This window comes from Tenrec ecaudatus, chromosome 8, assembly GCF_050624435.1.
Source record: "Tenrec ecaudatus isolate mTenEca1 chromosome 8, mTenEca1.hap1, whole genome shotgun sequence".
In the NCBI taxonomy this organism is placed as follows: domain Eukaryota; kingdom Metazoa; phylum Chordata; class Mammalia; order Afrosoricida; family Tenrecidae; genus Tenrec; species Tenrec ecaudatus.
Window position 1 is genome coordinate 88957319 of NC_134537.1, and position 16924 is coordinate 88974242.

At 52.1% G+C, this 16924-nt stretch overlaps 1 protein-coding gene across 2 annotated transcripts; it reads right to left on the reverse strand.

The window, feature by feature from the left end:
• Nucleotides 1–1063: 1063 nt before the first annotated feature.
• Nucleotides 1064–15524, reverse strand: CHMP7 (charged multivesicular body protein 7). Of its 2 annotated transcripts, XM_075556506.1 has the most exons (10): nt 15147–15524; nt 11979–12150; nt 5079–5264; nt 4843–4976; nt 4223–4271; nt 3870–3989; nt 3621–3719; nt 3341–3401; nt 2697–2876; nt 1064–2452 (listed from the first exon to the last, which is right to left on the reverse strand). In XM_075556506.1, the coding sequence occupies exons 1-10, from the start codon at nt 15443–15445 to the stop codon at nt 2400–2402; spliced, it is 1353 nt and encodes a 450-aa protein (XP_075412621.1). In that variant the 5' UTR covers nt 15446–15524; the 3' UTR covers nt 1064–2399. The 2 variants fall into 2 exon arrangements, with proteins under 2 accessions (XP_075412621.1, XP_075412622.1); XM_075556507.1 differs by lacking the exon at nt 3341–3401.
• Nucleotides 15525–16924: the final 1400 nt, after the last annotated feature.

Sequence of the window (16924 nt, forward strand, 5' to 3'; positions counted from 1 at the left end):
CAGCAGCTCTCATCTTCGGTCTTAACAATTGGTTTCCCTTTTCTGATTGCCTGGCTTGCCCTTCCAGCAGCTGGACTCAGAATATTCTGCAGGACCTCTTCAAGAGGCCTGCTAACTTTGGGCAGTGTCCAGGCCACTTTAGGCAGGCAAAGATACTACTGGGTCCCCAACTCCCTTAGTAAACCAAACCCATTTCTCCAAGACAATTCCAAGAGCTAGTTCTGACTGCCGACATGAAATTCCACTTCCCTGGGGAGATTTAACCTAATAACCTGGACCAACCGCAAGACAGGGCCTTGCCAAGAACCCCTTCTTGTCCTCACTCCCCGATCCAAGACCCTCTTACCTTCCTTTAATTTCCCACAACATAGCAAAGCACCAACCTGGAATATTCAAACAAGGCCTAATCTCAGGACATGAGAAAGAGCAACAATGCGGTAACATGGTGGACAGAGTGATTACTTACTTCGATGAGTGGTTCCCAACTGCACACTGCCCTCAGAGAGCTGCTCAAGCGGCTCTGCTGCGGCCTCAGGCCAGTCCTACCCAGGTCCCTCCCCTCTCCCACGAGGTTGAGTGTGTCACTTGCCCTTCTAATCAGGCTCTAGCTTGTCAGATTTTCCAGAAACGTCTGACCTACTGCTGACAACACATCTCCCTGATTGGCTCCCTTGCTGACGGAGCTCGGCAGCCCCTAATCCTCCAGCCTCCCTGTTGCCCACAGTGCAGGTAGCAGGTTGTGCTAAGTAACTATCCGGGCCTGACTTAAGTTGGGTAATTCACGTGAGCAGAAGCAAGTGTGTCATTCAAAGACAAAGGGAAGAGGCAACGGAGCATGGGATGTGGTGTGCCTGACACCTCCGGAGTCCTCCCAGGGGGCAGTGCTGGCATCTGAGGGGTCGCTTAGTGGGCCCATTTTGCACCGCAGCGCAACACTCCTCCTCTTCCGCTCCTCAGCAACCCTCCCCGGTGGCCTGGAGTCAAAGAATCAGTGTGTCCACGGGAGGGGGTGCGTGCATGGAGGAAGAAGGATAAAACCTTAAGAAGAGGCAAGGTCGAGAACTTGGGGTTTTCTTCTTTTAATTATTTACCAGATTAGAAAAGAAAAAAATAGTGATTGTTTCTCTTCACCCCTGACATTTCATTGTCCCCACGGTTTGAGCGGCCGAGAGGGCATGGACGGTGGTTCATGCTCTTCGCCTGCAGCAGGTGCTTCCGCCTGGCCCGCACCACCACGCAGGGGGCGGGCTCCGCGGCAGTGCGGGTGTCCGCTTCTCTTCTTCACGTTGCCAGAGCATTTGGACCCTCTCCTGCCTGTCCCAATTCAACAGGGAGCAAGGCTGGACTGGAGGGGCGGGCAGAGGGGAAGCACCTGGCAGTTAGGCCAGAACACCAACTTCCGCTTCCATTGCACATCCTGGCTCCAAGCCCCTGCCCTGAGCAACAGGCTACAAAACGAAATGGTTTTCAAATTCACACCAGGAACCTGTGGTTTGCCAGGCTCAGGCTCATGGAGGGGAGGTGTGTCGTTGTGTGGTTTGTCCGGGACTAAACCTATCTACGTACTGTATTCCATGATGGGGATAGGGGATAGAGCATGCCTCTTGAGAAAAGCATAAGGGATTTGGACTTCTTGGGGCCCCATAGTCACCTGGGTCTCTCCGCACAAGACTGAGCGCCACCCCTTCTTCCAGTCAGCAGCTCTCACACGTAGGAGGAAGTGGCAGCAGTGCCGATCAACCACTCCTGAGCCCCCCAAATGTCACAGCTCTGAGCCGCTCAGGGTGACCAGTTTTCTGAGTCCCTGGAGAATCTGACAAACAGCCCTAGAAAGAAACCTTTCACACTGCTAGTTTCTCCATAAAGCAGTAGCTATTAAGTCCCCTCAAAGACAACCCTTAAGTGTTTGGCTCTCACTACTCTCGTGACCAGTGGGAACGGTGTGGGACAGGAAGACAGTGATTAACTGAGCCCAGAGGCAGAATACACCCTGTAGAAAACAGTGGGGGCAGGAGAGAGGGTTGATTTTAATTTGGCAAAGCTGCACATCTTTCACCTTCCTTGGCTGGAATGTGGAGCCGATGGGTGAAGACAAACCTAACTGAGCCAATGGCAAGAACTGCAGGCTATGAGAGACGACAGGGCAAACACAGAACTGTATAAACTGCAGCACTATCAAGATGAACGGCAGGGCCACAATGCCAGCTGGGAGAGCGGCGCTTCCAGAAGCGCTATCTGTGCTGTAGTAAGTGGTGGCATCCGGAACAATCCCAGCAGTTCTCCTTCCTCTTCTCCATCAGTTCTGAGAGTTTCTCCTTTAAATAACTATGTACACACACACACGGGAGCCGGGTCTCTCTTTCACACCAGGGTCCTTCCCGTGAGGGTCCACAATGGCTTTAGAGAGTCGGTTCCAAATGCCTTTTTGGAGATTTGCTGCTCGGGACCAAACCTGCAAGGAGAGGAATGACTGGATATTGCAGCAGGAAGACCTTGAAGATGAAAGCCTCACCTGTTGAAGGGACTGAATCTTAATATAAATAACAAACATGCAGCTTCTAGACAGGTCTACGGTACCCCAGCGAACTAAGAATGGGCCTGGGTGGGATCCATCACAAGAAGGCTAGCCTGAGCCTGGCCCTCCGTCGCCCAGGGCCCACGTGTCCACTGGAACCCACAGCAGTTCAGCTCCATACCTCCCTCCGATAAGGACAGCTTCTCAAGCTCAGCTTCAAGTTCGGCATCTGAGATCCTGGGGCTAGGCACACTGTTGGTATAAAACGTCTCAGGGAGGTTGTCGGGCAGATGCAGAGGTTCTTTGGTGGTGTCCTGCAGAAGGATGTCCAGTTCCTTCTCCAGCTCCTCACTATCAAAATCTGGAGAAGAAAGACAGCATAAGGACACAGGCGCGCTGAGGAGAAACCGTGCTGAAGAGGCAGCTTCTCAAATGGTGGCCGGGCCTCCTGGCAGAGTGTTCCGTGGGGTTACTGCAAATGGGGGGGGGGGCCTTCAAGCAGCTACTCTTCTCTGGCCCACAGAGCTAAGCCATCAGGGTCCATTTTACTAACTCCACGGAACTGACCGGCTCACCCCTGCCCTTCAGGATTTCCCATTGAGAAGCCTTGTGAATCAGGAGCACAGGAGGGCCAGTCCTAGCCCACGGGGGAGGAAATGGCAACTCTCCATAGAGATGGCAACTCTTCTTCATGGAAGCAAGCTTCCGAGAAAGAGCAATTTCCCTGCCTGAACCAGGAACGGCAGCTCCGTCATCCGACCCACCAGCAGAGCCAGGAATCGAAGCCCTCTTAAAAAGAAGGAAATGACCAACTAGTCAACTCACCCAAGCCGTTGGTTACCCCACCAGCCAGAGTCTGCGAAACTTCGTCCTGGGTGTCACAGAGCTGTCAGGGAAAAGAGCACGGCTCTCAACTGTGAACGCTCTCTCTGAGCAACAGTCTTTGGGCGCTTCGCCCAGGGTTAGGAGCCACACTGCCATAGGGGAGACCAAGGAGAGTTTCACTTTCTCAAGGTAAGATGATAAAAAAGTCAAGCACGGCACCATCAAATCTGCCCTCACTCACTTCCTGTAGCCCGTGTCCCTCCCTAGCCCCTTTATGTACCTCTTGGATCTGATCCACCAGGCTCTCTGCCTTCTCCACGGTGACGTCCTTCATGGAGAGTTTTAGTGCTCCTACTCCAGCCTGGTAGGCATTAAACACCTAAAGAGATCGAGTCATAATTGGTCAGTGCAAATAAATAGCTGGAGTTCCGAACTGCTGACCTTTTGATTAGGGATCCAATAAGAAAGACACAATGGGGGATGAACTGGGGCCACCAGTCAAGAGCTAGAGCAAAGGTGGAGTGGTTACCATCTGGTCTGTTTGGGAGGCATAGATCCGGTCCAGGATGCCTTGAACCGTGTCCAGCTTGGCGTGGAGGGCTTCGATGCGTTTTTCCGTCCTCTGCTTGGCCTTGAGAGACCTCAGTGCCTGTGGAGGTGGGGAATCAGGTCAAGGTCGGTGGGCTCCAGTGAGAAGAACACAACCCCTGCCAGATGAGGCCAGGCCAGGCCTTCTTCACACTCATCTGAAAATACACGGTAGTACCCTGGCCACCTGCAGGCTGTCCCCTCGGCGCTGCAGCAGGCTGCTTTCTGAACCCTTGGGCAGCTGGCCATCGGCTCAGCACAGAGCTAAGGAGCTGCAGGGGAAAGAGAACCTACCAGTTGTTTCTTTCCAGCTCGACATGCCCTGCGGGCTTCTTCTCGACACCTACAAACAGAAGACAGGCCAAAATCACGGAGTGCACAAGCAGGGTGCGGGGCGGGGACCAAAGGATCCCCCTGAGCAGACTGAATTATAGTGTGAAATCTGAACGTCAACTCCGTGCCACCCAAGAGCGAGAGAAAGGATGCTCCTGCACTGCTAGAGCAAGCCAGGGTCTGAGCTGGAGCCCCCGCTGGGGCAAAAGCCCAGGGGAGTGAGAAGACAGCAGCGTGCACACAGATGCCCACTGTGGGAGCCGGGCGGCAGGAACGAGCGCCTTGTGTCACCAGTAACCTCAGACATAGCCCTCCGTGCTCCTGATGCTGGTCCTCACTTTGGGAGATAAACTCCCTTTTTGGTGTTTCTTTTCAGGTGGCTTTTCCATCCCGGGGTCCGGCGTGAAAGTGCATCAAGCAGGTAAAAACCAGACCCCCTGCCCCCCACTGTGCCACTGTGGGTGCGCTAGGGTTTCTGTACGGGACAACCACTCTTTTCCTTGGAGCCCGCAGACTGCGGGGCTTTACCGCCGCGAGTGCGCACTGTGGCAGTGGGACTCACGCTCAGGGGCGCGCGTTACCTCTCTGCTTCTTGGGACAAGGACTCCACTTTGCGCGAGAGGAGCTGTTCGCTCTGCATCAGCTGGTACACCCCCACGTCCACGTCGTTGACCGGAGAGACCTTGGCATGTGGCCCCCGGGCAAACTTCACAATCTGCGGGGCAGGAACAAGTCACTGCTGCCCCCACCACCTACGCTGGGGCAAGCTCGCGCAGACACGCAGTGGGTCTGGAGAGCGGGACAGGACCCGCCGTACCTTTTCTCCATTCTGCTCCAGGACGGTGACCCGCTTCTCTTTCTGCAGCTGCAGCAACACCAAATAGAAGGTCCTCTCATCTGGGCAGGAGCTAGCACAGAGGGTGCTCAGCTCCGACAGGGCCACCACTGGGTGGGAGGAGAGAGAGGAGCTCTGATACAGACGGTACACCTCCTCAGCCTTTTCCTGCAGGGGAAGGCAAAAAGTGCTTACACACCAGCATCGCGGCCAGGGGCCCAGAAAGCTTGACCGCCACGCTTCACAGATGGAGCGCAAAGCGAGAGCAGGGGAATGCCACCCTGATGCTCCCCTGGCAGCTAGCCTTCGGTCCGTTTGGTGTTGGTCAAAGGACAAAGGAGCTGTGCTTGTGAAACTTGGCAGGAAACGTTGGTATGCTTTAAAAGGACATCTGTCAACCACTGGGAGCCACCTCTTGTTGGCACTTTGGCCTGGGACTCTGCTTCTGCCTCGTGCCGCCCCGGAGCTCCCAAGGAAGGAGCAGCAACGCTGTATTGGAATCAGCCGTGAACTGGAGACTTGGCTTCCTGCCCGGCTTGTGGGGCCCGGGGCTGGGTCACTATCCTGCTGGTCCTCAGTAATCCCCTCGCAAACTGAAGAGGCCACATGACAAGACAGCTCAATTCTCTTCCAATTCTGTGTCTTTTTAAGCCAACTGATAATATAGCAAACAAAGAGAGTACTGTGTCCCCAAAGTGTTTCCCAAGGTGGGGCAGGATGACTGTGATCATCACGACTAAGTTGGAACAATCAGCAGGAGCCCCGACATTTCTTGGGGGGAACTGGTTGCTGAGCAGAACTGTGAAAGGTGAGTAAAGTCCAGGGGAAGACTGGTGGGCGGTGTCTCAGGAAGAGGGAGGAGCCTGAGTCACGATGGTGTGTGGCTGTGAGGAGGGGAGGGGAGAGAGTTAAAGCACTACTGTATGATTAATGTGTCATAACTTACATGTCACCCTGCATTCTTCAGATGACGGTGGTGAAATATGGCCCTTCTAGCCACACCTGGTCTACGACTCCCACAAAGTGTGAGGAGAGCTATGCAAATAAGGCGCGTGTGGCCCTCCAAGGACACTGGGCAGCTTGTTAACAAAGCAAAAAAGAGATATGGAGCCTTAACAAGGAGAGCGGTCAGTTTTGCCATCCACTAGTTTTAACGGCAATCCCAGAGGTGAGGAAAGGGGGTCTCAGGGCAATCAAAGAGGGCAACAGCCGTGAGGGGAGCACACCTTTTAAACCCAAGATCTCTGCACTGAGAACTTCCTAGCCCAGCAGATAGAGAGAGCTAGGTCAGGGGGGAAGCAGCAGCAAGCGTGGCAGCACCAGCAGCAGCAAGCGTGGCAGACCAGCCGCAGCCGCAGCGGCAGCACCAACAGCCTGGTGCGGGATGGCAAACACAGCAGCCCAGCACAGCAGGCCTGGGGGCGCACAGAGGAAGATTCACAGCCTTCAGGCAGGAGACTTCCTGGCGGAGTAGAGCGCCCCTGGGCACTTACTAGGAGAGCTAAGAGCTCTGTCACACTTCATCTGGCAGGACAGAGGCCAAGCCTGGGCAGGGCCAAGAGCTGAGAGGGCGCCTGAGGGAGCCAAGAAGAGCCTATCCGGAGAGGACCACGTGGAGCTCACACAGCTGTCCTGCCTGAAACATGTAGCTTTGCCTGCAGTGCTTCCCAATCTTCACCCTGAATTGTCCCTGCTGATCTTGATCCAGAGCTGTAACCTACTACCTGCCTAGTAAGTACCCTAACTGGGAAGATAACTTGTGACACAATCTTGAACCCAGCAAAAAAGAGAGTGCCCTGGGATGGCGTGCTGGTGCCAATGTTGGTAGGAAGGTTGGAGAAAGGCGACGCCTGACCTCCAGCTCTCAGGAATCGTCATCGGCTGCGGTGAGCCCAGTGGCTTGTCTCTGCTGCCCCCGGGGGTTAGAGGACCTGACAGCATGTCAGAGTGTACAGGTTGTCATCGAAGGGCAATGGTGTGACTAGAACAACAAAAGTCTCATAAACCTGGAGGAGGATGGTCACAGAGTGTCAGGGTGACGAAAGCAGGGAGACCGTGCATGCAAACAAGTAACCGGTGCTCAGTTAGGTAAAAGGGACAAAGGAGGGCTAGAATCCCATCAAGATCAGGTGTTCAAGCTGGCAGCACATGGCTCGTGGGGGCTGGCTGGAGAGGAGAGGAGAGTCGAGGAGACTCCTACGTGCTGGTTTAAGTGCCCAGCTAGAGAAGATGCTGTTCATGTCAAGGACATGGGCGTACGCGCATCCTGGAAGGAGCAGGCAGACATTCCATGTTGGACATGTTGCTCCCAGAGACGTGAACAACGTGCTACCCACCTGGCAGATCGCAGTTCGGCTCATCCCCACTGCACCCCGGGCCCTTAAGAAGATGCACATGCCAGATCAGTGATAGCAAAGCACAAACTCCGAGGAAACCCGGGACCCAGGTGTAAGCCTGGGAGTCCCCCGCATACAGACAGCACGCAAATGACAAGCCTAGCAGTGGCTGCCCAAGGACATTCCGGCGGTAATGTTGGAAAGGTGAAGAGACCCTCGAAGAGACCTGGAAGGACTGCTCGGAGAGAACGGAGGAGAACAAGCAATACAGCGTCAACAAGCCAAGGGAGGGCGCCAGTTTGATCAGCAAAGGGTCAATAGTGTTCAAGGCGGCAGAGGAGTCTCATAGACTGCCGTGTCAGGAAAGAGGGATGTTTCAACAGACACAATGGCAGAAGCACTCCTTTGTCTATGCCACGCCAGGTGGAAGGCAGGTATCAGGCCAAACGACTGTAAGAGATCCATATTTGTGCCCCTTTCAAAGAAACGCGATGCAGCTGACCTTAAAAATTCACGGAAATGCCATTAGTACCAGTTGGACTGTGTGGCAGTTAGATTTTATGCCAATCTGCCCCTGTGTGAGAGTGTAGGGGTGAAGTCCAACCTGACGCTCCAATCATCGCCTAATGATGTCTCCTTGGGGGCGGGGCCTCTTCTGTCACAAAGACGCGGAATTCGGAATTCGCTTCCTCTCTTACTCCTTTGCCTCCCCTTCTTGCAGGGACTCTGTCTGCCTGCAGGGGCAGCCCCACATGGGAACCAAGCTCACCCTGCCACGTTCCCACCAACCTTGGATCCATGAGTCTCTGCACCCACGGGCCTGTGGTCTCCCTGCATCTCGCTCACCTTTCGGCATCATTGGCCTTTGGCTACCTGAGTCTGAAGAGGGCTCCGGTTAGCAATGGACCCATGGATTTGAGTTGGATGGGGCTGGCATGCTTTTTCAGTAAAAGATGACTTCTTGATATCAGGTCTTTCTTATACATATATGAGTGCCACTGGTTTTGTTCCCTAGACACCTGGCCTAACAGCGGCTCTATGACGCAAAACTGGCTAAAGACAAAAACAGGTGCAGCAGAGCATCAACAGGGAACTACAGAACTGCATACCAGATTCAGAAAAGGAAACGCACGAGGGATGTCATTACTGATATCAGATGGATCTTTGCTGGAAGCAGAGAATGCCAGAGAGAATGCGCTGTGTTTTCTTGACTGTAAAAACATGAGGTTGTACGGATGATAAAAATCACGAGTAACACTGTGAAGAATGGGCATTCCAGAACCGGAAGTGCACTCACAGGGAACATGCACTTAGACCCGGAAGCCGTTGTTCAAAGAGAACACGGGACACGTGCTACATGGTTTACAGCCAGGAGAGGCATCCCTCAGGGCTGTGTTCGCTCATCATGCTTTACTCAATCCACAATGCTACAAAGCGGAGTAGGGGGAGGGGGAGGAACTGATACCAAGAGCTCCAGTAGAAAGAAAACGTTTTGAGAATGATGATGGCAACAAATGTACAAATGTGCTTGACACATGGATGGATGTAGGTATTGTGATAAGAGCTGTTTCAGTCCCTGATGAAATGATTTAAAAAAAGAAGAAGCTGCATATAAGAAGAATTCAGGATCAAGATTGGAGAAATACTCATTAACAACCTGCAATCCGCACATGTTACAACCTTGCTTGTTAGAATAGGAATTGAAGCACTTATTTATGAAGGTCAAAGACTACAGCCTTCGGTATGAATTATGCCTCAATATAATGAAAACTGAAATATCACAGATAAACAGAGAAAAGATCAGCAATGTCAAGAATTTAACTATACTTGGGCACATAATCAATACCCGTGGAAGCAGTTGTCAAGAAAAGAAATGAAGTCCTACTATGGGCAAATCGGGAGCAAAAAAGCCTCTTTAAAGTGTTAAAAAGGAATGATGTCATTTGAAGGCCAAGGTGTCCCTGACCCAATCCATGGTGTTCTCCGGCGCTTCGTATGCATATGAAAACGGGACAATAAATAAGGGAGACCAGAGCACTGGTCCATTTGCATGACTGTGCTGAAGAATACCGAGTGAACCAAGGAGCCCAGGAGAGCAAGCAAACCTGTCTTGGAAAAAATGCAGCCAGAAGACTCCTTAGACAGGAGAACAGTGACACCTTGTCTCCCGTACTGTGGAAATGCGACCAGTCCCTGGAAAGGGATGTTCTGCTTGGGTAAGGAGAGGCTCATTGCAAAGGAGAAAAACCGTGGGCGAACTAGACCGGCACAGTGGCTGCAACCCAGGCTCAAACCGCAATGACTGAGGAGAGTCCAGAACCAGGCAGTGTGGTGCTCAGTGACCCCGGGTCACAAAAAGCTGAACCATCTCAATGGCGTCAGCATGGACGACAATCAACAACAGCATCAGAAATAACACTCTAAAGCTACTGCAGTCGCGGCGTGGTAGCCACACACACATTAATAAATAATTACTAATAAATGATGTCGACACAACTGGCTACTGAATCATATCATCAACATCTTCCTCCAGCCTCTCTTCCAGGTGATGGGCTGTTTGTTAGAACTATATATTGGTAACAGTATACATACCCTCTCCACAGAAAACAAAGACGGTGCCCTGGAGGCATCTCTACCTGAATCAAGGGTGTGGCTGGGCTCAGCCCTGCTTGACAGACAGGTAATCCACAAGTAAATAAGATCTTCAGACAGTATTCAATGCTAACGCAGAAATAAAAGAGCCAGTAGCATGGGCAGTGTATGGGAAGGATGGTGAGACCTGTGGTGTCAGGAGTGACCCACCCCTGGAGGACATCCTCCTTGGAAAGCGGTGGGACAGACCTTCAGCAAGATGGACTGACACCGTGGCTGCAGTACCAGGTTCACACATAGGAACCACTGTGAGGATGGCGCAGGACCGGCCGCGTTTCAAGCTGCTGTACACAGGGCGGCTACGAATCAGAACCAACTAAACCACATGTTGCCCCACAACAACACACACACCCTTCCTTAGCAGTTGTGGTGGAATAGTGGTGGCTGATGGAAGTCCGCACTGGGTCACTGAGTGCGTGGGAGTGAAGGAGCAGTGACATGGCATGGCATCACACTTAGCGACACTTGGTGGAGATGAGAGAGAGAAGTAAGTAGACAAGAGGCCAGGCCCCACAAAGGGGCGATTCTGTGATAGGAAACACTTCAATGGTTTCAGAGGCAAGAGGAGGGAAAGAGATATAGAGAGATGAAAAGAATGCTACAATGTACGGATCACAGGGCTCTTGATGGGACAACGTGGGTTTGCTGGTTAATGTTCTATGCCAACTTGCCCAGACCATGACTCCCAGTTGTCCTCCAACTTGTGATCCACTGGTTTTCCACTGTTGTGAAATCTAAAACTCTGTAAGTCAGTGGGACAGGCGTGCTCAAGTCAGGGAGTTTCTTTGAGGGTGTGGCCTGCAACCAAAACATCCGCAGGCTGTGGCAAAGTTCTCTCCCCTCAAGTTCTTGGAATTTGAGCCAAGAGAATGCCATCTGACATACTGATCCTGGAACTGGCCAGCTTCCACAGCCCTGCGACTACCACAAGGACAAACTGATCTTCCTGGGAAGAAGTAAAGCCAGAGTGCTCCTGGAAAGGAAGGATGGTAGGATTTCGACTCACGTACTTTGGATATAGTCAGGAGAGACCAGTCCCTGGAGCAGAGCATCATGCTCGGTTAAGGGGAAGGGCAGCGAAAAAGAGGAAGGCCCTCAACGAGATAGATGGACACTGTGGCTGCAGCCATGGGCTTGGGCACAGGTACAATTGCAAGGATGGTGCAGGACCGTGCAGAGTTTCATTCTGTCGGGCAGAAGGTGGCTATGGGTTAGAGCCGAGTTGACGGCACCTAACAACAAACTCTTGTGAACACACTACCAGATGGCATGATTCGTCAGCCTCTGCAGCCCTGTGAGCCAGCAGCCTCTCATCTGATCTACTGATTGGGGTGGGTTAACCCCGGCAACCATGTGAGTCAAGTGAAGTCTCCCAACATGATGGACCTGGGACTTGGTGGGCACCTCTGAGGGTGGACAAGTATAATTTGGAGGAGCTGAGGGCATCAGAGAAGGAGTCAGTCCGGAAAACAAGTGCCACGACCGGGCAGGCTACTAAGCAGGGGAGCATGAAGGACTCAGGCTCGAGAGAGCTCTGCAAGACCCACGAGCGAGGGGAAAGCGAAGGGCGTGGAAGTAAAGCCGTCAGCGAGTCGGAAGGGCGAGCTCCAGTCAGAGAGCAGGAAAGCTGCCCCGAGTTTAGCAGATGGCAAAGCTGTTTTAAACTTTACCTTCGGAATTCACAAGTATTGGGAAATAGTCAACAGTATGTCCTGATGATTCCTGTTAACATCCAACCAGGAATAAATAATGTTCAGAATATAGTACACAGGAGGTCTACATCACTCAGATGAGGCCCGTGATCAGCTCTGTCTGCATGTAAAACGGATACTCTTTCTCTTAAAAGACATAACTGGAATGCGGACACCCAGATCTCGCCCTTCTAAGTACTCACCTTAAGCAGTTCCACAGCCACTAGCACCTCTTCGGCAGGAACCTTATTATCCCCCAGCATATTGGAAAGAGTCCACTTGAGGGGCTTCAGCAGGAAGACCCCAACTCCCCAGGAGATCCAGCTGCTGTCTACACTGGCCATGAAGTCCGACTCCCGCTGCAGCTCCCCCCGACTGCAGGGCGAGAAGGCACGTCACGTCAGTGGTGCTGAAAGCACGGTTTTCCCCCAGCCCCCACCTCATCCCTTCATCCCAGCAGAGGGCTTTCACTGTCCCCATCCTGCGGCTGCTGCGTGCCACCCAACAGATTCCCATCCTAGGGACCCCACGTGACAGAGCGGAGTGACCACAGGGTTTCTGCTGCGGCTAGAATTCTATGGCTGCAGACCACAGAGGTCTTTTCTCCTAGGGAGCTGTGGGTGCGCTCCAATATGCTCACCTTTCTGTTCGCAGCCAGTGCTTAACCATCGCACCACCAATGCTCCTTAGCACCCTAACCACCATGTACTAGGTATCTACTGTATGACTCCCCTAGGTGCAGTGCTGCTCAGACTCCAGCTCTGGGCCTCACAAGAAGTCTACAATGTACACGATGTTATTGGCATTGGCATTAATGAAAAAAATTGAGAGACTTAATGTGTGATTCATAAAATCTGAACTAGTATCTGTCTGGCTCGAGTGTCTGCGCTCCAGTAAGAAGAGAGGCAAGGGAGGGGGCAGTACCTACGCTGACCTTTCCTTACACTTGGAGCTCCAGCAAGACAACTCAAAGAAGACAACAGGGATTACATAGAACCTCCTCCCTGGGGGATGGACAACAGAAAAGTGGGTGAAGGTATCAAGGGTTCAGGAGGGAGGGGGAAAACAAGGAGCTGATGCCAGGGGCTTGAGTGGAGAGCAAATGTTTTGAGAATGATGAGGGCAACGACAAATGTACAAATGTGTTTGACACCATTGATGGATGCATGGATTGTGATAAGAGTTGTATGAGCCCCCAATAAAATGATTTTTAAAAAAAGAAAAATAATAGATGAGCATACAAGGGCAAGAAACTAAAGAAAGTACCAGCGTCTGCCATTCCTAAGCTAGGGCACTAAAGGAGAGGTAAGCAGTCCATGGAACTGGTTGTAACGGCAGTTACTCACTACTACTTACTGCCATCGAATCATTGCTGCCTCGACCCCCAGTGGAGCAGAAAGCCCAGTGTTTCTCCCACTGAGCTGCTGGTGGTTTTGAACTGGCGGCCATGTGGATCGCAGCCCGATGTGTAACCACGACACCATCAGGGCTCCTGATAACAGCCGATGTGTAACCACGACACCATCGGGGCTCCTGATAACAGCCGTTACAGTGACTGAATGTATACCTTGGACCAGACACTATGCCAGGGGCTATTTAGGAAACACTTCTTCAAATAATCACAAGTGTGGCTACATTATTAATAAGTGATCACTGCCATTTATAATTGCTTAAACTGAGGTTTAAAGAGGTCACATCATTTTCCAGTCGTGTAATGTAGCAAGTGGCAGAACCGGACTTGGAGCCCAGGCTGTTTGGCCCCGTTGCTGTGCAGCTTCCATGGAGAAATCCCTCCCGCATTAACTCTTCAAGGACCAAACGCAGCCCCGCACCAAGCTGCTGCAACAAGTGCCTGCAGTTAGGTGAAGAGAATGCACGGGACCGAAGGCGGAAGTACTCATCCTGCTGCAACATGCAAGCCCAGACTGGCCTTGGCTCTCACGGACTTTTTCAGCCACTCTCCCCAGATCCCCACTTCAGACACGAAGAAAAACTTCCTCCACCACTGTCGTAGAAAAAGGAGAAATAATGTGTTGAGAATGATGATGGCAACATATGTACAGAGGTGCTGGACACAATGGATGGACGGATGGATGGTGATAAGAGCCGTAAGAACGTGCAATAAAATGATTTTTAAAAAGAGAGAGAGAGATCAAAGGAAAGTGGGAAAAAGCAAAGAAAAAGATTTCTGAAAAAGACGTGTCATCAATATCAGCCAATGGGAAAAACAAACTTGTTCCCATGAAGCTGATTCTGACACACTGCCCCTATAGAACAGAGCAGAGCTTCCCCCCCCATAGGGCTTCGACCCTGTCATCTCAACAGAGGCAGACCACAGCTTTCTCCCATGGAAGGGGCTTCTGGGTTTGAACCACCAACCTCTGGGTTAGCAACCAAGCAATTAACCACAGTGCCACCAGGTCTTCTTAACCAACGGAGAGGTTCAAGGAATGAAAAGTAGGGAAGCAAAGGGGACACGCCTGATCCAAAAGCTAGACCAAACAACAAAGTTTAAAGTCAGTTTTCCTCTCACTAGGCAAGGCAGCATAGTAGGCGTAGAATGATATGTATCATGCCAAGGGCATGTACAATTTAGAAGCCCAATTCAAAGGGTTCTTATAATTGCCTCTAACCACCCATGTAACCCAAGTAAGTCATTTGACTTCACCGAGCTGTTTCCTATCTGCTTGTCCAGGATAACACTATCACCTCGCGCACAGGGCTGCTGAGAGGATGAAATGGTGTATGCAGGGTATCTGCACACCGTGAAGTGCTGACTCTCTACCAGCCACTGCAGTTAGGCGCCCAAACACTGCACCTGTTGTCAGCCTTCTCAGGGTACACGATCCTCAATGCAACCCTCCCCTTCTCATGCCCTCTCTGCTCCAAACAACTCGTGCCAAGGACAAGCCAGCCTAGGCCAGACATATCTACCTGTGCCAGGGGCGTGCTGGCAAGAGCCCCACAGGTTCCCTCCTCATAACTCTGATCCTCCTGTTGAATCAATCCGATCTCACAGACCTTCACTTCCAGGAACGATTCAAATTTGGAGGCCCCCGAAAAATAGCATTAACGGGGATACAGGTCAGACAAATCTGTCACCTGTACCAAATGGCCTTCTCTCACCATCTAGGTCTCACCTCATTAGACTATCCCCCAAGTCCCCCCCCCTACACACACTCTCTCCTTTCTCTCTACAAGCACGCCTAACCCAGGCTCCTTCTAAATGCAATGAACAAACACTGGACGCCTCTCCTGTGCCAGATCCTAGGCTGGGCTCCGCGCGTGGTCAGCTACCAGGACCGATCCCTGCCCCAGGGGCAAAGTCCCGGCCCCAGTGGCAGTCCCTGCCCAGGCCCGGGCCCCCTCACCGTAGCAGGTCCTGCAGCACCGTCGCCAGCCCCAGCGGGACGCTGCCCTTGCGCTGAAAGGCCTCCTGCAGGTCTCGCAGACGCAGGCGCACCACCCCCTGGCGGCGGCTGTGGCTCAGCACCAACGGCGCCCAGAAGCCCATCTTGCTGTCCCAGTCGGTGCTGTTCACCTCGCGACTCCTCTTGAAGGCCGAGAACAAGAAGGACATGCGCTCTTCATCCTCCTCCCATTCGGGGGGCAGCAGGCCCGCCGGGTCTCTCCCGGCCGGGGCCTCGGCCTCCCGCTCCGGGGACCACATCGGAACCCCAGCCCCGCCAAAGCTCCAAACACAGCCCCAGCCCTGGTTCCCTTCCGCCCTCGTCCCCTCCCGGCTTCCGTTCTCTGACAGCCTCCTCCTCGGGCATCACGTCACCGCCGCCCGCAGCGTAACCGGTGCTGCGCATCCTCTCTGCGCATGCGTCGCGCGTCCTTCCGGTCTCCGGAAGGCGCGATGCAGACGTCATTGTCAGGGAGACCGCGGTCTTTGTGCCCATAAAGGTCTTCTCGCATGCGCGCCTGGGAGGCGTGCTTTTCGCCACTCTTGGAATCATAGAGTTTAGCACGAAGCTTTGTAGACAGGCCAGGAATTATGCCACTCTCTCGGAGTGGTTTCCCATAGAGCGCCTGCCCAAACCCCAGCGGAGCGGCGTCAGCATCAGCTGGATGGAGCGCCAGGCTCCCATCGTGGTTTCCCAGGAACTCTTCAAACATGTAAACTTCCAAATGTGCCCTTTACAGTCATGTCACCAGATAAACAACTACAAGTCACTTAATAAGCCCATGGGAGTGTATATACTGATGTGAGAGATGTGTAAGCTTCCACCATTCTTGCCCCCAATTCTCACATCTTCTTCCCTGCGATATCAATATCCGGTTGTGTGTAATTCAGTGTATTCCAACTCATAGGGAACGCACAGCACAGTACAAGTACCCCGTGGGATTTCCTGGAGTGTAATCTTTACAGGTCGTTTTGGGTTGGAATAGACAGAATGGCAATGAGACCCATCTCTAGGACCCGATCCACCTGCGCCTAGCATGGAACACTTGAGCATTGCCCTACCGGAGCACCATACCAATATTCTAGATCCATAAAACTCTAGTTCAACTGGAACTCTTACAACCCTCTATGACTGGCCATCATTAATCTATGTCATGAGCTACATAATTTAAGAGACCGTGGAAGGAGCACTATGCTTGTTCGTGTCAGCTCTTGGCTCTAAAGCAGAGACTATTAGAAAGATGTTTACTTGTGTTTTATTGACTATGCAAAGGCCTGTGTGGATCATAACGAATTATGGATAACAACCCAAAGAATGGGAATTCCAGAGCACCTCATTGTTCTCATTCAGAACCTGTCCAGGCACCTGTCAAGGCAGTCGTTCGAACACATCAAAGAGATACTGCATGGTTTAAAGTCAGGTAAGATCTCAGGGTTGTACTCTTCCACCATACCTATTCAATTGGCACACAGAAAAATAGTGTGAGAAGTCGGACCATCTAGAGATTGTGGCATCAGAATTGGAGGAAGGATCGTTAATAACCTGTGATACATAGATGGTCCAGCCTTGCTTGCTGTAAGTAAAGCTAACTTAAAACACTTCTTGATGAATTTCAAAGACTGCAGTAATCAATATGGATCATAGCACAGCATAAAGAAAACCAAAATCCTCACCACTAGACCAATAGATACCATCATGATAAATGGAGGAAAGATGGGGGTTGCTACAGATATCATTTT